At 38.8% G+C, this 22,012-nt stretch overlaps 1 protein-coding gene across 1 annotated transcript; it reads left to right on the top strand.

Moving 5' to 3' along the window:
* The first annotated feature begins 3,517 nt into the window (after nucleotides 1-3,517).
* On the top strand, nucleotides 3,518-20,334 carry si:ch211-225b11.1 (uncharacterized protein LOC561694 homolog). The gene is made up of 13 exons (XM_046387398.1): nucleotides 3,518-4,209; nucleotides 5,477-5,611; nucleotides 8,878-9,091; nucleotides 10,021-10,153; nucleotides 10,529-10,663; nucleotides 11,433-11,536; nucleotides 11,773-11,897; nucleotides 13,738-13,850; nucleotides 15,030-15,170; nucleotides 15,326-15,425; nucleotides 15,850-15,950; nucleotides 16,071-16,238; nucleotides 17,128-20,334. The coding sequence occupies exons 1-13, from the start codon at nucleotides 3,990-3,992 to the stop codon at nucleotides 17,239-17,241; spliced, it is 1,803 nt and encodes a 600-aa protein (XP_046243354.1). The 5' UTR covers nucleotides 3,518-3,989; the 3' UTR covers nucleotides 17,242-20,334.
* Nucleotides 20,335-22,012: the final 1,678 nt, after the last annotated feature.

The following is a 22,012-nucleotide window of genomic DNA, read 5'->3' as shown; positions in this document are numbered from 1 at the left end:
AGTGTCAGTGTCAAGACAGTCCTCCATGAACAATGCAGCCAAAGTTCACAGTGCAATCTATGTAGGAGAAGTTATCCTAAAATATTTGTGTCTATTTTAACCCAAACCATGATCTTTTCATAGACATAACAAATTAGTTTTGTTGCCTAAACCTAACCAAACTGTAACATAAAATAAAATAATAATAATAATAATAATAATAATAATAATAATAATAATAATAATAATAATAATAATAATAATAATAATAATAAGGCAACAGTAACATGCAACAAGCAACAAGTTTCACATGGGACACAAACCCTGGTCTTGTTGGTGAGAGTCTGGTACTTGACCTATTTACCCACCATAACCTGCTCCTGGGTACTTTGTCACTTTTTATACTATATATATATATATATATATATATATATATATATATATATATAGTATATACTATACATCACTTTACCTCCCAAAGCCTTTCTACCACACAATCGTTTCTGGCAGGAAGATTTGTGAAAGTAAACTTCTCACATTTGTCAGTGGATCAGATTATTTTACTGTTGACAGTTCGGTACATGGATACTGCAATTTTTAGAGAGAAATGAATCTACAATGTTCATGAAATGACAACATTTCAATTTCATGGTAGACAAATTATGCTAAACTTTTGTTGCAAACAAATTGTGGATATAACCCTTCTTTTACCTGTTAATCACTGGTTGTGATAACATCAGCGCAGAGGCTTTTTTTTTATATTCAAGGAATCCTGTCAAGGAAGTGTTGTGTTACATGGTCTGATTTAAATCAAAGATAAAAAATGGAGAAGTAAACGGACCAAAATGGAATTTTACCAAATGCAATGCCCCAATTAAAAATGCAATACCACTAAATTAACACTAAATAAGCACGAGTGTTCATTTATGGTTGGATTAACTGTTTAACTAAAGGAAGGGATTTTTTAATATCAGTATTTCGTTTTGCAGAAGAGTGACTTGCTATTTTGCAAACAGTAACACAAAACTGGGCCTGTTCTTTCTGACCATACAGTCAAGTAATGGAAATACACTGTAACTGAGAAGAGAAAACAGAGTCTAAAGTTAAACTGTAATGAGGAGGATATTCCTGATAAGCTTGTCATTCCTTGTTTGTGGAAAGAGTGTGTGAGAAAACTGGCTAATAAAGCACAGATGGTCTCTTATCTTTGACAAAGAACAGTGCAGTATTAATATTCCATATTACTGGTAAAGTTTATATAATGAGATAGGTGCAGTCAGGGTGTCACATTGGACATCTCTATGACTCTGCTCCTAACACGACCTGATATGTTTCGAGGCACTTCTTCTTTCTATTACTTGCGGTGTCCTCTATTGAGACCTCTGTCAGCTGCCCCATGTGGTCTCAGTGCATGGGTTAGTTTCTAATTTGAAGGATTTTAAGCTGTTGACATACTCCATCCACACGCCGCAGGTTTTGCTGTGAGGTCTTTTGACACCATTAACAATGCACCTCTTTTTAATAATAAACTAATTGTCACCCTGCCAAACACATTCACAGTCATATTTTTGGCTTTCATGCTTTGCTGCTCCTCTCATTTTTCTTTCTCAGATCTCTTAAAATGAAAATCAAACAGCACCTCTCAGAGTGATCATTGTTGATGTACGGTATACCATTGGCAGAAAGAAAAACTCCCTATTTATTTATTATCTTATCAGTCATAATAATCAGCAGTGCTTGTATTTGTATCGACCTGCTTTCTCTGCACTCTATGGTACTTTATGTAGCATATGTTACTTTATTTAGTATATGTTTATACTAACACTTACAGTTAGGCCTTGTTTAGGTAGTTTGTTTGCTTACTTTTGACTAACCTACACTGCTGTAATGTGCTACTGGATGCTTGAATTTCCCTCGGGATTAATAAAGTATCTATCTATCTATCTATCTATCTATCTATCTATCTATCTATCTATCTATCTATCTATCCATCCATCCATCCATCCATCCATCCATCCATCCATCCATCCACCCATCCATCTAGGCTGGGCCCAAGGAGCTCGTTCACTGCCACTGAGCCAGCTGTTGCTCAAAGCTTTTGCATCCAGTCCATGGAGGATCGTGTATTTGCACCATGTAGTGAAACGTTTGTTGGATGCTGACCTACTTTATGGCTTCAGAATTCCCCACTGTATTTGAAGTATCGAGCGGATGAACTTTATTTCAACATTCACACAGTCACGGTTACTGAACTATTAAATGCTTTAAGAGAAGTGGCATGGCAAAAAAAATCTGTATTTTATTCTTGTCACCAATCTCTACTCATCCCAATGCTGTGTTATTATATGCAGGTGGGTAGTTTTAGTCCAGAGTTCGCCAGCCTGAGATTTGGGCCCTTCTGATGAGTCACCAGCTAATGAAATGATCACTGGGAAAGGAAAGGCCAAAACAAAAAACAAACAAACAAAAACCAAACAAAGTTCTACTTCACAAATCTGTTTTGTGTTGTGACCTTTGACCAAAATCTAATCAGCTTGTCTTTGGGTCCAGGTGGATATCTGTGCTACATTTGAAGAAATTCATGTCCCATCAACACTCCCGCGATATTTTGTTCTCCGGAATGTTACAGACAACGTGAAAATACTATGCTTCCGGCCACGGCTACACAGAAGCACAATAAGTGTGGGGACAGGGTAAATTGAGTCCTCTAGGGAAAATAATCTTTTGCTCGGTCCAGTTTTCATCAAAATCAAAATGCCATTCTCACTTGCAATCTCAAGTACAAGTCCTCTGCACTTTAAGGGAGTTAATGTTTGATCAAACCACATGTGACTGTCTTTTCATTTTCGACAGGGCTTGTAATTCCAGCAGGTGAGTTGCTGCACATTTCAGAAGCATCCCAAAAGGGCTCCTCTATGCTGAAGATACGTGCCTGTTCTACTTTTGGGACACCATGTCAAGCTGCACAAAGAAGATTAACCCAGTCAGGAATCCAGACACAGGAATCCAGTCAATTTTCAAAATAAAACACCCTGTGCAAACTGCTGATCATATATCACTTCAAATCCCTCCCGGTGGGGGAATCGAACCGGCGACCCTCCAATCACAAACCGCTTCTCCAACCTCTAAGGCTCTAGTAAAAAGTACAATTATTTGGTTCTGATTCGTAGTAAGTAGAGTAAATAGCCTATAGAGTAACAGCAAGTGAAAATACTCTAGTGAAGCAGCCTACAAGTTCCACAAAATGTTGCTTAAGTACCGGCTACTTAGCCATTTCCACCACGGATAAAACAGTGCTGTAAATCATAACTTAATAAGATCCACACTGCGGCTGTGTTTAATTTACCATTTTTTTTCCTTTGACTGATAAAATAAAATAAGATGAACTTTACTGATCCCACAGCGGGGAAATTCACGTGACAGAGCTCACTATCTCAACGCTGTGACAAAGTGCAAAGTCATGGAGAAAATGAGCTCATATCTGACTCTTTCAGCGCCAACACTGGACGTTGCGGACGTTGACACACCTCCCTCGTCTCTCTCAGCGAATAACGAGTCCGGGTGGATCTTTATTTTGTAAGGAGCCGACGGCCTGTCTGAAAGTCGCTGGCTTGACAGCAGTCGGAGCTGTGAGAGTGGAAAAGGTCGTCTGCCGCGTTAGGCCACATTAAGCAAGACGCAGCTGGATGAACGGACGTGGTGTGCTTTGCATGTGCATGTTGCCGGTCATTGTGGTGTAGGCTGTCCTGTTATGGGCGCACAGAAGGCTGCATGCTTTAGTCAAAAAATCACGAATCACTGTTAAGTAACGGACGCTCAGGAGGCTTACTGCTGGTCTCATTATATCATCAGTGAGGATTCAAATCTGAGGATAAATTCACTCGTCGGACTTCTTTAGAACCGAGTCCATTTTTCTTTACTCTGATTTGTTACCTTTTAGATGTGATACAGTGTCGTCCGATTGTGATTGGCAAAAATCGTCACTTTACTCTCATCGCCAATAAACTCCGATGGATCCCGGCGCCGAGAATTTAAAGATGCCATCTGATGAGAGAGATAATGCTCTGAAGCCTTTAGATCCCAAAGTGGTCTCCGAGAAGATCGAGGACGCAGAGGCGCAGAGACCCACATGGAGCGGGCGCATGGAGTTCATCCTTGCAACGGTGGGCTACGCGGTGGGGCTGGGCAACGTCTGGAGGTTTCCCTACCTGTGCTACAGCAGCGGTGGAGGTGAGAAGGTCTGAGGTCGACAGTGTTGGCTGAACTGTTGTAATACTGCAACATAACTCGCAGCAGGGCTGAACTGTAGGGAGAAATGTCTCCGCGGTGACTTTTAATTTAAACAAATGTGTTCTACTGACTTGGCTTTCTACTTTGCAAAGGCTACTCGATGATGATGCTGTTGTATAAACACCAGAATTTACATAATGGCCCCTAAACGCAGCTTGCATAGGGCAATAGCCTATATGAGCTAACACACATTCCTTTTCCCGGCACTGTAGTTCCGCTCATAACCTTACAATAGAAGCTGCATGGACTGCAAAGAAACATTAATCAGCATTTTATTTGGAAATTAAATAGCCTCACGTGGGCCAATTAAATGTTTACCTCCATGCCACTGCAAATCGCATTCATATTGAAAAATTATGGATGTTGTTATTTAACCACTCCTTTTTTGGCGACACAAAGCACAAAAATGTAGAAAGATGAGCCGAAGTGCACGTGCTCAGGTTACCAAGTCTGTCATAGATCTAACATGTGTTGTCAGTGCTCTCATCAGCTAAAAATAACAGCAGACAGTTCACAAAATGACATTTCTGATGTGAATGCCTGCAAATGTTTTTGTTAGATTGTCATGCCTTGTTTGAAAAAGTCAAAATATTAAAATAAGTTTTCTATACCAGCAGTTTGCATCCGAAAAGTAGCAACAGCTGTATGTTTATTAATAATTATTATTATTATATATATGTAAATCAGCTACATCATAACATCATCTCTGTGGTAACAAAGAATGGCAAATCCAGCACACTGTACTGCTACTATCTGCTCAGATCCCAAAATAACTAGCTTTGTAGCTGTTCAGCACTGGATTGCTTTTAATTTCACTGAACAGACGTAAGCTTAATAGTTTACGTTAATGTGCGGGTGCACACTAATAAACTGTCAGTCCAGACGCTATTAACAAAGTCTTCTTCCTGAGAACAGACATGAACTAACAGGAACTAAAAGCAGTTTTTGAGACCCACTGAAGAACACACACATTTATACATACATATATTTATACATAAATATACATATTTATACACAAGGCAGGCTCAGTAAGACTTTTACCACGTGAGCTCAGAACCCCTTCTTTACACATTAATAATTGATTCTTTATCTAACCAATGAAACAGCAGTGATCACATCCTGTGTGTCTCCAGAAGCACTGTTGCACACACTTGTCAAACTCAAGGAAGTGCTAACAGTGCTGTTCCTCTTTGTTTTTCTGGTTCAGGTGCCTTCATGATCCCTTATCTCATCATGGTTATGCTGTGTGGCTTTCCTCTGCTCTTCATGGAATTTGCCATTGGCCAGTATACTCGTTTAGGGCCCGTGCATGCTTTCACCAAAATATGTCCTTTGTTAAAAGGTGAGTGACTCTCCAGACTATAGCGTCCTCGGCTGACAATAAACCTATGATGAGTTTTCCTTCATTGTCACAGTTTGGGGGACAAGCCTTGCAAAGAGATGTTTTTCTTGTTCTTCTTCTTTTTGTTGTTGCTTTTTGTTTTTATAATGTGCACATGGCCAGGAGCTGTATGTGCATGTGGCATAGATGATCAGTGTTTTGCTAAGAAGAGGAGAAACTAGACCTTTCTGTTATTACTTATATAAGCTCATCTTTCATGAAAGAGCAGTGAATGGAAAACATGTCAGGGAATGAGAGTGGTTACTCTAATTATTGAGAAATTATTAGTAATTTATTGTATCTTTAGGGAGACCAGTTGAAACATTTTTTTCAATTTTCCCCATAAATCAAAAAGCATTTACACTTGGGTGGCTCATTAGTGAGATTATGAACTTTGAAGATCTTTTTTTCACACTACAGAACAAAAGAGAAGGAAAGTCATCACATTATATTGTAAGAAAGTTATTTGATAGGCGAACACACACATTCAAAGAAAATGTGAACATGAAATCGGAATCGGATGAGGAACAGCATCGCCAGCAAAATACATGATTTATGTATATATATCTCTTTCATGCAGTAGAGCAACAGTGAGGTCAGACACTGATGTGGACACACAGGTTTAAGGTTCTTCTTTGTGTCTCACCTGAATGCACCAGTGATGTGTGCACATTTGTTAACTGTAGGTGATTGTGTCTTTTTTTTTGTCTGCCATTGGGGTCTTAATATTCCAAAACAGGGCATTCGTAAACATTTTAATAATTTTTCATAGAACACGTATCCTGTGTTTGTCTGTTTCAGTACATTTGGTGCAGATCTGACTAAAAGTTTTAACATTTTCTATAATAAAATGTTTTGCTGCATGTGAGAGTGCTTTCTGTTTGAAATAAACTCTGCCCTTTTCTGTCTGATAAACGGATTGTTTTCACATGTTGATGGATGAGAACTTGTTACGTGAACATTTCAATCAATCGTCTTTTTTGACTTCTTTGTCTCTAAATTTTAATCTTACATTCTCTGAAATTAAAGAAGCATTAAGAGCGTGCGATTCCAATCAGGAAATCAACTGAACCGTCACCTGAAAATCACTGATTTTGGAGATGTGCTCTCGCACTCTCATCAGAACTATGAACGGTTGGCAAGATCCAACGCTGCTAATGAAAAAAAAATCGCACTCAGCTCATTGAACCGATCACTGCCCAAATCAAACAAGAGCCCAGCCATCAACAATCAGTACTTATGGGTGTGAAATGAATATGCCTGTGATGTTCTAACTGACGATTTTTCTCTATAGTTTTCTTATCTCCTTAAAGACAGAGATTATCTACCCGGTCAAAACGTATGGGTCCTTCACTTGATTTATCGCTCATTTCTTCCTGGTTAATGCTCTGTGCTAAACAAGGTCCGAAATCAGGTAGTTTTTTTTCTGTATGTTCCTTTGAATTATTTCCCTGTGCAACTCACTGCAGTTTGCTGTGATGTACCTGCCATGCGTAATTTAGATGCCCACAAATGTCTCTCACAACTGAACAGATTTGCTTATGTTTAATTTACTGCATTATTCTGAATCGCAGCTTAGAACTGTATCATTTGATTTGATTAAAATCAGGACTGTTGATTGAGACAAATGAGACAACAGGTGAGGTATGACAGGTTGATAAACTAATAAAGAAGAGATAGGTAGAGGACGGATTCTTCCCATCTCTGTTCTTCCTTGTTTTGAGTCCAGCAGAATGTAATGTTTTGGTAGTTTGAAATGCAGCATCACATCTCCACTTGGAGTATATGCGATGTACCAGTGGAGCAAGTCAACCATGTAAGGTAGATTTGTGGAGTGAGAGAGACAAATGGACCATCACAATGGAAGGAGCGCTTAGTGTGGATCATACACAGCGGTTCCAGCTGATCCTGGAGCTCAGGGAGGGTTTCCTTTGCTTCTGTCATTATGATGACACAGACCTGTTTTTCAGCTGCCTGTGCTTCCATTTTACCAGATACTCACACTGGATCCAACAGAGCATGGCATTCCAGTGGAGTACAAAATGTTTCCTGGAAAGTTTTTATATACTGCCGAAAAACAGAGAGCTATATCCCTTTAAGTCCATGACACAATACGTAAGATTAGAAATGGCAATAGCTAAATATGTAGCTGGAGCTAGCAGACATTTAGCATTGCTTAGTAGAAAAAAACTGGAGGGAATGGCTAACAGCTTGGCTAGTTGGTTAGTGAATTGGGTCTAATCAATCAATTCAAAGCCCGGACCAATTTCAGAAACAAAAACCTGAGCGTTCTGGAATTTATTCTCCAAACAGAATCAAAATAGTCCTCCACATAACCCTGTTGTTATGCAGGGTTGTCTTTATGATGTTTGTTGTGGTCCATGGATTAAACAAACAAGTTACAACATGTTGATTAGTGAGTTTTTAATGTTCTAGTAGGTGGATTTTGTTACCTTTGGACAGAGCAAGGCTAGTTACATCCAGCTGTGTCCAGTCTTTCTGCAGTTAAGTTAACCGTCTGCTAGCTTCAGCCACATATTTACCATACACCGAGGTCAGTGGATTTCCCATTGGTGTTTTTGTCAGATAGTTTGCAGGTTAAACAGAAGAAATAAACGGTGAAAAATAGGTAATTGAGGATACTTGTTGATACGTTAAGTTTTAATCCTCCCTGTCCACTGAGGTGTCCTTGAGCAAAATAATGAATCTCTAGTTGCTGTAGAGGCCAAGCTCTTTTGCTGAGTCATAACTCAGGAGTAGACAGGTGCTAAACTGGAAAGACATACCCCAACCGGACATACGATAACACAGCTAAGAACTACAGGTGTGAAAGGAATGAATAATGTATATCTACGGGAAGACTTTAATGTCAGCTCAGTTGCTCAAGAGCCTGTTGTATTCACAGGCCAAATAGCACTTTGGAATTTCTAATCCATTGCTCGAAGAATGCCTTTTATCTGTGGCCAAGTTTTGCTTCAGTCCATCTTAGCCAGAGTTTAGATCAAGCTTCCTTTTCTCTGTTTCTCTATCTTTATGTGAGATGTAGGCTATACTCATTAACTACAATCTTGGGCCAAACAATTGATCCTGCCCTGCAAAATAAGGACTATGAGAGTGACTTTTTATCAATTTTGTAAAGTGCACAACTTCTTCCCCACAGATGGCATAATACCTATGATGTCGCCCCTGACTTTCCATCTTCTTCCCCTATACGTGTCACTCCGCAGGTGTTGGTTTGGCCACAGTCGTTATCTCCTTTGTGTTCTCCACGTACTACAATGTGCTCATGAGCTGGGCACTTTACTATTTGTTCAACTCATTCGGAGCAACTCTCCCCTGGATTTCCTGCAACAACACCTGGAATGCTGTCGGAAACTGTTCCAGTGGTTTCACCGGCAAAAACAACACCAAACTGCAGTCCGCCAGCCAACAATTCTTTGAGTGAGATTAGTTCAACTATTTCAACTGCAGAAATGTACTGTTTCTATATTCTTAAAGTGCTTATGGCACTACTCTAGCTATCTGTTTCTTAATCGCGCTGTAAACCTTTTTTGTCAAGTGAGTCTGATATGAGCACATTATTTCAGAATGTTATGAGGCACCTTAACATAATTCTACACTCTTGATAAGTAATGGTAAGTAAGTTAGTGTATGAGTATGGATATTTAATGTTACAGAGAAATACTTAAGATTTGAAACTCAGTTCTATATTGCACATACTCTACTGGACTCAATGGGTAGTACTATCCCCTATCACAATCGGCATCTTCTTGACTTGACCTGCCGTCTGTTGTTCATGCACACTCTGCATGTGGTGTTGCAGGGTCCGTGCTTACTCCAGTGACAGACACCCCTTTTTCATCTGCGTATCTTTGGCCAAGGTTACCTAGGGCTATTACTTCTTGGCTGGGTTGCCTCAGGCCCCCTATTTCTTCACTGAAGTGAGTTGAATTATTATCAAGTAGGTGGGTTGTGTTGGCCAACCCGTGGCTGGTCATGTCTGGTGTGACAGGTCAATGTTTGGTCCTGTCTGAGCAGTCATTGATCTGGCTCCACATTCTAACTACAGCTGTAGGTACCTATGGGCCTTGCCTCTGCATACTAAAGAGGGTGCAGGATAGCCTTATATACAGTTGGTGTCCCTCTGCTGGGAGGCTCATGACTAGCCAGCTGCATTTTTACAAATTTCAGTTGGTGAATATGTGACCATTATAGAGGAGAGCATTACCCAGTCCAGTAGATGGCTCTGTCTGTGCTCATAGATCTGGAGTTATGATATTGTAACCTTTTGTTTTCACAGGCTTTAAGGAAACATAAATAGAATCACTTGCTATTAGTATTTTTATGCTTCTCCTCCACCCATTTTTCAGTTACAGGCTTCTGGAGAAAACCAATGGCATTGAAGAAGCCGGTGGACTTCGCTGGGAACTCTTTGGCTGCCTCCTAGCTGCCTGGGTCATCGTGTATTTATGCATATTTAAAGGTGTCAAATCTACTGGCAAGGTCAGAATAATTGTTTTTTCGTTTATGGATAGTGGTGATTATGCCTAATGCTATGTTGCTCCCATTCTTTAATTCCATTGTTCTCTGTTTGAAAGCTTTCTGCCAAGTGACATTTTGTCACAGGTAATGATTTTAATTCAGAAATGTCAAGGATAAAGACAAGGAGGTTTATAATTGTTGTACTGATTACACGAATATTGTCTACAGTCAGTGTGCAAAGTATTTATTTCCCGGAATGTCAAAAATAATAAATTTGTAATCCAAATCTGTGTAACCTTAACCTAAAGTCTACTTGTCTGTACTTCTACTACAACTTCACCTATGCAACAAACAAACTAGTTGGTCTCTTTCTGCTTTTCACTGTTTGTCGCACAGGTTGTGTATTTCACTGCTGTATTTCCATACTTCATCCTGTTTGCCCTGCTCATTAATAATGTGCAGCTTCCTGGGGCCAAGAATGGTATCCTCTACTTTTTGACACCTGTCTGGAGCAAATTGTTTGAAGTGAAGGTGAGACCCTGTTAATGAATAAATAACATAAAAATATAAACAAACCAATAAGCCCTTGGTTACATGTCAGCAATTCTTATTACATACAGTAGAAATTGATAAATGGTATTAATTTGTATTCGGCATGTTGACTCAAATTTCAAACACAACAAAACGTACAGCTACAAGCAGAAAAAACGTTTGATTGTGGCAACTACGAAAGTGAAAATTTGGCTTAGAAGTTCTTCTGAACAGCAGCCAGAATAAAATTTCAAAAGAGGAGGGTAAACTGACTGTTTCTCTAATGTTAAAAAGAATGGAGAGCAAGGGCTTCAAATCCCCCAGAATTATCTGGTCTTTCCGTCTTTCTTGGTCTCTTAATATCACAAGAACATAGCCAGAATAGCCAAACTTAGGGTTAGTACTGTAAATGTTAACATCAGTGACCTGTGCATTGAAAAAGAAGATTCAGTATTCATTACTAAATGTGCAATGAAACAATCAGAATTAAAGAAAAACAATTCAAACATTCTCCGCCTTTTTTCTAAGTCTTGTCCACTTCAAACCCTTGAGACAAGCTCATACAAAAGACACAAATAGAGAAATATCTTGTGTAAATGAACCAAGCCCATTTACAGTTTGGCAAAAAGTCTTTTGGTACTTGGAGGATCCCCGTTATCAAGAGTGAAAAGCTTTCTGAGGAAATAGGTCTGTTGTCTCATCACTAAAACTAAATTAAAATAAACTGCACTCAAGTTAATCTTCATGCTCTTCTTTGTCTCCATCATAGGTTTGGGTTAATGCAGCTGCCCAGGTGTTTAACTCCATTGGAATAGCATTCGGCTCCATGATATCGATGGCTAGTTACAACAAGTTCAACAACAACGTTCTGAGGTAAGACTGTTTTCAAGTGGCCTTCCTGTCAAGTGATGCTGAAACTTGAAGCCCACTGAGCATGTAGAGTGTGAACACCAGCTGGCCTACGTTTACCTTTATCTGCCAGACATTTTTTTTCCTCTGTTTCCAGTACTGATGAGCAAATGTCTGCCTTGTTATCTAGTATGTCATTGTTTTCTCAGAATTTCTTGAACTGCGCTAAAATTGTTTATTTCATTCTTCTAATTTCCCAGGGATGCTTTCATTGTATCATTTACCAACTCATTTACGAGTATCCTGGCTGGCTTTGTGATCTTCTCAGCTATTGGCTACATGTCTCATATACATAACCTTCCAGTGGACAACATAGCTACAGATGGTAAGCATCAAGCCTGGAAAGAGCATTGCACCACACTCTTGTGGCTTTCTTGTATTTCTAAACAAGATGTCAGCAAGTTTGCCTTGATGTGATGTATTACATGATGTCAGGGTTTTTCAGATATAGAGATGGACATACAAACAGATCTCAAACCCTGTTGTCAGCTGTGAGACATTTCATTCTCTTGGGATCATTTTTTTTTGTCTTTCCATGGAAAAACAAGACGCAGACTTCGAGATGTGCACGTCTGTATTGAAAGTTTGATGTGTGAGGTCACTCAAGGATAAATAATGGAAATGTACGATTTCTTAAAACATGTGACTTTACCCGTGAAGTTCACTTTACTCACCGCGATGAGTAAACTGTTGACTTCTGTGGCACTGGAGAAGCTTTTTAAAAGTTTACCGTAAACATCCAGTTTGCTAAATTTTGCTGCAAATGTAATCTTTTTACATCCAGTGTTTACTTAGTGGGGGAATGCCGTAATCTGATGCTCTGAAAGCACAGTGTTGTTCCTTTTTTTTTTTTAAAGAAAAAGTTACAAGTACAAACTGGATGTGCAGGGTTCGAAAGAAGAAGGCATTTAGGAGGCAGGGAAGGTCCAGTGAAAGACAAGAGAATAAAATTAAGTTGCTGCCTTTCTTGCCTATTTCAGAGCAATGCTAAATTGCTAGAGTGCCCTTTTAAGAATTAAGAATCACTTTATTGGCAGTATATATATTTTTACATACACACACTGAACTTGTCCTCTGCATTTAAGCCATCCTTAGTTGAACACGCATGTAACACCCAGCAAATTACATAAAGCAAACTATTATGAAAAGGTTTAGTTAAAATGATAAACGTTGGCATCAGCAGTTAAATGTCAGCTTTAAGGTGATTAAAAGGAGTGTCTAATAGTGATTTGATGTTGTAGGTTTAGTTTTCTCATTTCCCTCAGCAAATTCAATATCATCACTTTAACGACATCCACTGACACACTAACTAACTGAAATTTAAGAAGAAAAAAATTGACTTTGTTGACCTCCAGACTAAGCTAAACTGGGTAAACTACAATTTATTTGGATGCCGCAGTTGGGTCCTAGGGAATAGTTTGACAGCTTAAGAATGCATATTTGTACTGCAAATGCTGTAAACACTGGAACAGGTAGCTTAGCTACTAACCATGGGGAAATCCAGCACTTAAGAGATATAATAATTGTGTGTAAATACTGTAAGTGTCATTCTTTGCAGCTGTCGGCTGAATCTGTCTAGAACTTGTTATGGTTTACAAAAAAGAACCCCAAAGGCAGACACTCAAGTAAAGAATGAAAGTTTAGACAAAGTTTACTGAAGACAAGATCAGAGTGAATTACACAAATGGAGCCCAAGAACTAACCGACATGAACTACTAGAGCTAAGTCTTCAGGGAGGCAGATGAGGAGGGGCGTCAGGTGAGTGCATGTGGTCTTGGAGAACAAAGGATTACTGAATGAGGAAGTGAGTAGCAGGAAACACACAGGAATGGTTTTACCAGAGCAGAGCTGGACAACAGGCTGGCAAGAGCAGGTGAACCTGAACTAAGGGGGTCCTTAGAAAGCTGGAGAGCAACGTGGAGTTGATTGACATTCAATGATGATCAGGTGTGCAGGTGAGTGAGATAGACGCCCAGCTCCACTCCCGATTGAATGATGGTAAGACACACCCACATACACCCACAACACATGAGGAGGGAGAGAGAGAGAGAGAGAGAGAAAGACAGACGGTGGAAGAATTCAGGGGAAAAACCCAAACCCAACACATGTACATTACATCTTACATAACTTTACATAACTTTACTTTTCACTACATCATGGTTCAGGTCCTGGTTTGGTGTTTGTTGTGTACCCTGAAGTCCTCTCCACCATGCCCGTCTTTCAGCTGTGGGCCCCTCTGTTTTTCTTTATGCTGCTGTGTCTGGGCCTGGACAGCCAGGTAAGCATATGTAACACACCTCTAAACACAGTGTGTGATAGAGGAGGAGAACACTGTGAAGATGAAGCACTGTTATTGTATTTTTACTATTTTACATCCTAGTCTTTTAATGTCAAAACTTCAAGGACTGAGGTAATAAATACTCAAATAGCTGATTTTTCCACACCTTCCCATAATGGATTGTTCAAAAATGTTCAGGCCGAAGTATAAGTCAGTTGTTTTATTATCTGGTTATGTGACTGATACATTCATTCATTCTGCCCCGTGCTAACATTGTTCACAGACATTCTAACATCACTGTTAGCACTTAGCATAGTGGTGCTTTAAGTTACATGCTAACATAGCATGTTCACAATGCTGGCATGCAGGTAAAATGTTACCTGTTCACTATCTTAGTTTATTTAGCATGTTAAAATTTTGTGCTGATGACTATCACAGTCTTCTGTCCATCTACATGCTAAATGTTTATATTTAAAACAGCTCATATCATAAACACACTGTTTCCATTTGTCGATTTGCTGACATATATATATAATATATATATATTTTGACACCCATCTCTGTAGTTATGGTTACCCACTTCTCTGCTAATTGCACCCCAAACAAAGACAAATAAAAATGTCTCAGAGTCGTGTAAAAGTAAACCAGTGTGAAGCATTAAGATGATCATTTATTCATTCATTCATTCATATGATTTATTATTTGAATATGTTTCTGAATTTCTGTAGCTACATTCCTGTGGGTCTGTCCCAACCAAAAAAAAGTTGTTATCTGAAGACTATGTTGATCCAAACATCACATGATGGTCACATTTTTTTAGCATATGTATAGCACAAAGACATTCTGTCCCCAGTATAAACTTGGGACAAATGGGGCCTCATTCAACTTTATGACAGTGTTAAATTTAACTGTTGCTAATATCTAGATGTTTTCTTGCTGGCTGGGCCTCTGAATGAGGAGTTCGAGGCCAATCAGTTGTGGTTTCTTTGACTGTAGGAAGGTAATAAACAGCAAGTTTTTATATTGTTCTAACATATTGAACTTTATAATATATCTATTCTTCAACCCATCAATGGTTTGTTTGGTACTTTTAATACAGAGTACTTTTTGTACAGATTTCTAGAAGACAGTCATAACAAATCAAGGCGCAACACAGTAAATGTTTTCTGTGTGCCACAGTTTGCCACAGTTGAGGTCGCCATAACCTTCATAAAAGATGAGTTTGGCCCGGAAATTTTTCATTTCCTGAAGAGACAAGAGCTGCTGACCCTGATTGTGTGCCTCATCTGCTTTATCCTGGGGATTCCTCATATCACCCAGGTACAGTATGTAACAGCGAAACCCTTTCACTTCTCAGAGAAGCATGTGAGGATATTTGGCAGCCTGTGTGGTCATAGTTGTATCACAAGTGACCGCTGTTAAGTAATTTTGGTCTTCCTCTTCCTGTCTGTCTTTCTCTTCTTCCTCTTATGCAGGGAGGTATCTATGTGTTTCAGCTGATGGACCACTATGCAGCCGTTGTTTCCCTCATGTTCCTGGCTTTCTTTGAAGTTATAGCTGTCTGCTGGATCTTTGGTAAGATCCACATAAAGTTCATAACTTCAAACCCCAATGTCCTGGTTATTGCAAATACTTTTTTTTAGACCAGGGCTGCCCAAAATTGGCCCCACAGGCTAAAGAGTTTTGCTTTGGCCTACTCAATGTTTCCAGTGAAAGATCTGACAGGCCAAAGCAGAGGACAAAAACCCAAAACAAAATATGATGTTTTTTGTAAGGTAAAATAATTTAAGTATGCAGGATCCTTAATTATTTATTTTTCATAATCTGAGCACAACAGCCGGACACTATTGCAGTAAGTCAATCAATTAAGGGAACTTTTGCATCTTAATAATACAGTACAATAGGTGCTTGCTTTTGATTCATGGTCCAACATAAGACTTAGTTTTTGTCCTCCATGGGAAAAACTTTGGGACCTTTAAGCTTTTTCATTTTCCATCAGGTGTCTCAAGAATCTCTTCAATGATCACGAGGATGCAAGGGAAAAAACCAAACATCTACTTCCGTCTCTGCTGGCTGCTGCTCTGTCCTATGTTGGTGCTGGTGAGATTTAAAGTATTTCCTTAAAATCTCAACAGTTTCATAATCAGGATTATCAGAACAATAATATTAATAATGATGGTTATTTAATATTGTTTTAAGACCTTCATTTTCCCTACATAGTGTATACTGATCTCCAGCATTGCCCAGTACACTCCTGCTCGCTATGGGAAGTACACATACCCTGTGTGGGCTGAATGGGTGGGCTGGGGCATCTCACTGGTCTCCATAGTGTGGATCCCAATTGGAGCCATTCAAGAAATCTATAATAACAAAGGCTCATTTCTTCAGGTGAGTACAAGACTCATTCAGGCAGTGGGGGAAAAAGATTTGATTATTACCGCACTGTGTCCTGCTTCCCTGTGTTGAGAAATGTGCTGGTATATTTTCCTCACCTTCTTATAAGCGTGCTTATGATTCTATGGATGATTCTCTACCACTTTAAGGTAAACAGGACTAAAAGTTTGAATCCACTCTGGTTGCTAGTTGAGGCTGTACTTATACACATGACAAGGCTTTGCTAAAATACAGATGTCAGCGTGCTAATATGCTCACAAATACAGTCCTAAAATACTGATGTTTAGCAGGTGTAAAGTTGACCATCTTTCTTTTGGTTGCTAGCATGCATCATTTCTTAATGAAAGTATATATAGTTGAGGCTGGTAATGTCATAGTTGTGCAGGTTTATCAGAAGATTCAGGGAAAAGTTACTGCAATTCATCCTGAATAGGACATGAATGATTGTTCCAAATGTCATGACAATCCATTGAACAATCGCATAGATGTTGAGACATTTTGCTGAACAAGTGAAAACTTGGACCTGCTGGTGGCACTAAAAAAAATCCCATGGATCACCAAAAGTATGAGGACGAAAAGCCAGCGGATCATCAAAGTCATAAGGATTTATCCCCTTGGGAACATTAATATCTGCACAGGATTTCACAGCAATCCATGCACTAGTTATACGATAGATGAGATATTTTAGCCTGGACCAGAGTCAAAGCCACAAGCTTGGCTACAAATCTTTTAATAGGAGACTGTTACAAGCAGAGTTAGGGCTATGGCTCATACTGGTTTTTATCTGTTTTGTACTTTTTGTCTTATAACTCCACTTTAATCAGTCCACTTTCCTAAGTGCCTGAGGTGTTTCTAAAATGTTTTCTTCTTCTCCAACCCTCAGAGACTTATCAAAGCTATGACCCCCACAATAGACCTGGATGCTGAGGTTTGGGAGCTGGAAAAACAAAACCAAGACAACCCAGTGTCTGAAACCTGGTTGACTTCAGTGGCATGACCAGGAGTACAGCTCAAGCCATATCTGTGCATCTGTATGTACCAAAACTTGTGATAAGGTGTTTAAAGCAGGATGCTGTGTAGACCTTTATTAGCAATATTTAAGCTCCTATCATAAAATTTTAATTATATCCAATTTGTCCTACCAAAGGAGGGCTTCTTTACTGTGTCATAAGCCCATGTTACACTTGTGGTACCAAAACTCACCCACTTACAGTTAGGCAGTTGACTTCATTAGCATTAAAACTCAAAAACACCCCTTCATCATGTACAAAATATATAATCAAAATCTGAGATTTTTTCCACCAACTAAAGGTTAATTAATTTTAGGTATGAGTCCTCATGTGGCCTGTGGACTATGCACATGCTCATACCACCCAAGGACAGAGAGTTAAATGATTATTTATTCCCTTTTGTTGATTACTCAGTAAAAAAAAAAGCCTAGTGTATGCAGTGACTTTCTGTTGCAATGTGCAATAAATGTCAGCGAGTTGGTGTGATGTAAGAGTGTATTACTCATCTATGACAGGGGCACTTGGGATCTTATTAACTTTTTAGCTTCATACTTCTGTGGACTGAGTCCTTGAAAGGCCACAGTTCTGATCTGATGCATGAAGGGGCTAAAAGAGACCAGTCCCATTTGAAAGTCTCCTCCAAATGCAGCCTTCTTTGTTTTAACCAGTGTATTCTTTATGGCCTCACCCATAATGCATTGTGCTGTTCTGTTGTTTCATGTGGCATTGATCCCCATCTATTTGTGAAGCTGAGAAATGTCGGTTAGATATAGAAGATTAGATAGAATCTCTAAAACTGCTGCTTGTTCATGATAGCAGCCTGGTGTATTGTTATTCCAATACATAAGAGAAAAGCAGAAGTAAACCATAACCCTTTTGAAGTACATTGCCCTAATACATGAGAAGTTTAGATCTCAGAGAGGACAGACAGTCTCATGTTGGTAGGTGGAGTAGGTTCCCTGAACCTGTAAAGTTAGTCGTGAGCCTTCAGAGGATCTGGCCTCCGAAGTGGAACACAAGTAGAGTAGAAGAGAGCTGCAGACATTTAAGTGTTAGGAGACATTTTAGCATGTATTTTCCTTAACCTTCCATAACCTGCCTGAACATCACAAACTCAAGAAAAAAAAACAAAAAACAACCTTGAACACACATAAGCTGTTGTTGAGATGTTCAACTAAAAACAGTATAAACAAAAGCAGAACTAGACAAATATCATTTTGTTCAAATTACAGACATAGCTATTGTTCAGTTTGTGGATTTTCCTGAAGTGCACTGTGTTAACATTGCAGATTTTGCTGCGAAGCTTCAAAAAGTTGTGACCATCACTAGTGTTTACTTATCTCCCATGCAATAGTGGGTTATTGATTAATGTGATCAGAGGAGGTTAATGTTATACCCACATGCACTGAGTTCAAATGGGAGTGAATGAGTGCTTGGATTCTGTCTGATCTCCAGTTTGAGGACTATGTTTGTTTTATTCACCAGTAAAGCATTTGGCATTATTCCTAACTAATTTGGAGTGGGCAACTCTTAGTTTTACAGATTATAAATGGTGCCTTTGATCTGCATGTATAAAGCTGAATTGGGCTAATGAGGGCAGATAATCTTTGTGAGAGCAACAGTTACGTGGTAATCTGGTCTCCATTCAGAGCTACACATTCTACTGACCCGGTAACAGACAAGCACACCAAGGAGGAAATGTTGTTTATCTTAACTCAAGCTACGGCTGTGAGATTGTACACTAGTGATGAGTAATGTTTTTAAGCTTTGGGTTAGTGTATTACGTAGATGATCTGCCTCAAATAGAAATGACCATGTGAGATATGTGTAAATCAAGAAGCCACACTTTCCAGTTGTTGTGAACTGCAAACCCTTATTGGCCTTTTGCTGTCTTACGGGGCACTACAAGCCCTCATTTAGGAGTGCCTTTTTATCCAAAGATAAAACGATTGCTCTAATGATAGATGCTGTGTAGGACGTTTGAATAGGATTTAAAAATGCAAGGAACAATTTAAGATATTTCTCAACTATGTTACATGCATTTTACACTTTATTCTTTATTACTATTGAAAGATGATTGTTTTCATACTTGTAGAAGAAACTGATCTGTGCAAAAGAATCCATTAATCCCCTGTTTAAAAAGTCTTTTTTTTCACAAGAGGAGAATCATTGAATCCAATGTTGCCTGCCTCAAGTGCCTTTCATGATTTTTTTTGTTGTTTTTTTTTTTTACATTTTTAGATAATCTGTATTTAACAAGATATCCAAAACATTTATTTAAGATCTTGCACTCTGTCTGTGTTGTTGTAAACTGCATTATTTTTGCTTTGTTATGAATTGTATCAGCTGTTTATATATGCAAGGATGATTTAGAAGCACTTTAACAACATAATAGATTGCTGTTTACACTTTTTAGCACTTGGACTTAGGAATTGTAATTGGATATTAACATAACTGTGCTTTTAAAACCCTTCAGTGATTGTCACTTTTAGAAATGTACAAAATCAGGGCTGAGACACAGTAAAGGTCATCTCAGTCTAACACCACACCTGCAGATTACTGCTTGGTTTCAGATGATGCTCCCTTGTCTGAGGTCTTACTCATCATTGATGTTAGCTGCTGCAGTTTGTCGCTGAGTGAAAACCTGAAGGCTTTCATTGCTTTGTCAAACACGACTGCTCCTCTCTCGTGTCAAATATTCTATCGTAACATGCAAAGCACTTCCATCACTGTTATATAGTTTTTTAAAGCTCAGTGCTATTTCGTAATATGCTGTGAGCACAGTGGAACCTGCACGCTCACACACATCAACAGTGAACATGCTACAAGACTTTATACAACATAACTGTGCGTTAGTAAGGTTAACAGTGGCTTTTAATGTCAAGACATGAACTGTGTTTTTTCATTTTTTCATGTTTCTTTCACAAAATCCTACAAATCTTTAAAATCTTTATCAAATTTAATGTTGATTTTTCATATCAATAACTGCATGTTTCTTACTAGTGCTTTTTTATAATATTTCTGCTGTGTTGTGATTTGTGGTGTCTGACATTATTTTAAATAAAAAGCTTTCATTTTCACCCTGGTGTCAGTGAGTCACTATATTTGTGTCATCTGGAATACTTCCTCAGACAGTCACTGGGTGGCAGCATAGCAGCAAGAAATGCAGGAGAGGAGTCTTGTGAAATCTGTGCACAACATAACTGCTTCAATTTTTCCATTCAGCAACGCCAGAAGTACTTAATGTGTTTTCTTCTTGTGTAACATATAGATGAAAACTGATATTTCACTGGATCAGTCACAAAATATTTCAGAAAGGGGAAAAGTTAGAAGTCACTTTCCAGTGCTGCCCTATTGCTTTATTTATATTTTTTTACATTGGAGGTTTTTTAAATTTTGTTTTATTTTAATACATACATTAAAAGCAAACCTTTCAGAGTGATTGTACAGTAAATTGGGGCCTCTAAACGTGTTAGAAATAAAGAAAGCTCACTAAAAAAAAAAAAAAAATAATAATAAAAAAAAATATATATATATATGTATATATATATATTTGCAATAGGGGCCACTAGTTGAATTTGGGGACTGTTATTTATTTTATTTTGATTATAAATCGATTTTTAATTGGAACCATGTTGATTGGCACATAGTTCATTTTGGAAAAGTGTTGTGGCATATTCAGATTTGTGAGGTAAGATGAAGTCTCTTCAAAATAATGATGTCATAATGCAACCCTTATACACCATTTTTATGTAGATCAATTAAGTATTTTAAATCAGTTTTATTGTCCTCAAATTCACACTGTCAAGTCTTTAACACAAACTGAGGACAGAAGAGATAAGTTGATGAAAGTAAACTACAGGTGTCCTAAAAATATGTCTGTTTAGCCTAAAGCGTTAAAGGCTCTTTATCTCATCACCATGAATGCATCACTGGTGCCCTTTTTAATTTAATTTTTTTGGTCCTGCCCCTTAGATAGCCCGTGTCGGCCATTACAATGGAAGTAAGCACGTGCATATGTCAGTGTGGAACTAGGTTAATGCTTTCAGTTAAAGTACCTGCAGTGTATTTTCAGATTAGATGAAGCAGCACCAGCTCAGTGTGTTGACCACACCAAGCTGCAGAAAGAGAGCAGAGAGCAGTACCAGGACAAATCTGAATGTAGTGCTCTAAGAGGTTTGAAAGTTAATTAGAACCTTGTCATAAAGCAGTGCTGTGGCAGCGCCCTTAGCACAACTGTACGTTAATCAATACCCTCTTCCTGCTTCCCTCGGGACACAATGTATCCTGGGCACTAAATTAGCACTGAGAGCTCTGTATGATCAATGGCCATGGACAGTACAGCCCAAGGGACAGTAAATTAGTAGTTATACATGGCAGAGGGGAAGTGTTTGTGGGCTTGAATGGGCGATGGAGAGGGAGATAGGTCACTGTCTAACTCCTGTTTTGAAGTGTGCTCATATGTGCCAGGCAGAGAGTTAAAGCTCGTGATGGAACTGTTTCAGATCTCGTCTGACCTCCCTTGATGTAATTGCGCTGGTGTATCCTATCATACTGCTCGTCACATATAGTATCATAAGTGTGTATAACACCTATGCAAAAGGTCCGCTCCCTTGTGACAGTTTAAGGTTTCTTTTACTCTCTCTTCCTTGTTGTTCCTCTTTTTCTGCACTCTGTTGTGTTTTATTTGCAGCGTATGGCGTGATGGGAAGAGGATGCCATCTGTTTTAATTTGAGTGAGTGTGCACGTGTCATTGT

The sequence above is a fragment of the Scatophagus argus genome, chromosome 4 (genome assembly GCF_020382885.2).
Source record: "Scatophagus argus isolate fScaArg1 chromosome 4, fScaArg1.pri, whole genome shotgun sequence".
Taxonomy (NCBI): domain Eukaryota; kingdom Metazoa; phylum Chordata; class Actinopteri; family Scatophagidae; genus Scatophagus; species Scatophagus argus.
This window is presented reverse-complemented; position numbering and strand designations above follow the sequence as displayed.

Bases quoted from the DNA above. Each gene is read 5' to 3' on its own strand.
- si:ch211-225b11.1 (XM_046387398.1), top strand. From the start codon at position 3,990: ATGGATCCCGGCGCCGAGAATTTAAAGATGCCATCTGATGAGAGAGAT. The intron at 5,612-8,877 runs GTGAGTGACTCT...GTCACTCCGCAG, and splicing joins AATATGTCCTTTGTTAAAAG to GTGTTGGTTTGGCCACAGTC. The intron at 16,239-17,127 runs GTGAGTACAAGA...TCCAACCCTCAG, and splicing joins ACAAAGGCTCATTTCTTCAG to AGACTTATCAAAGCTATGAC.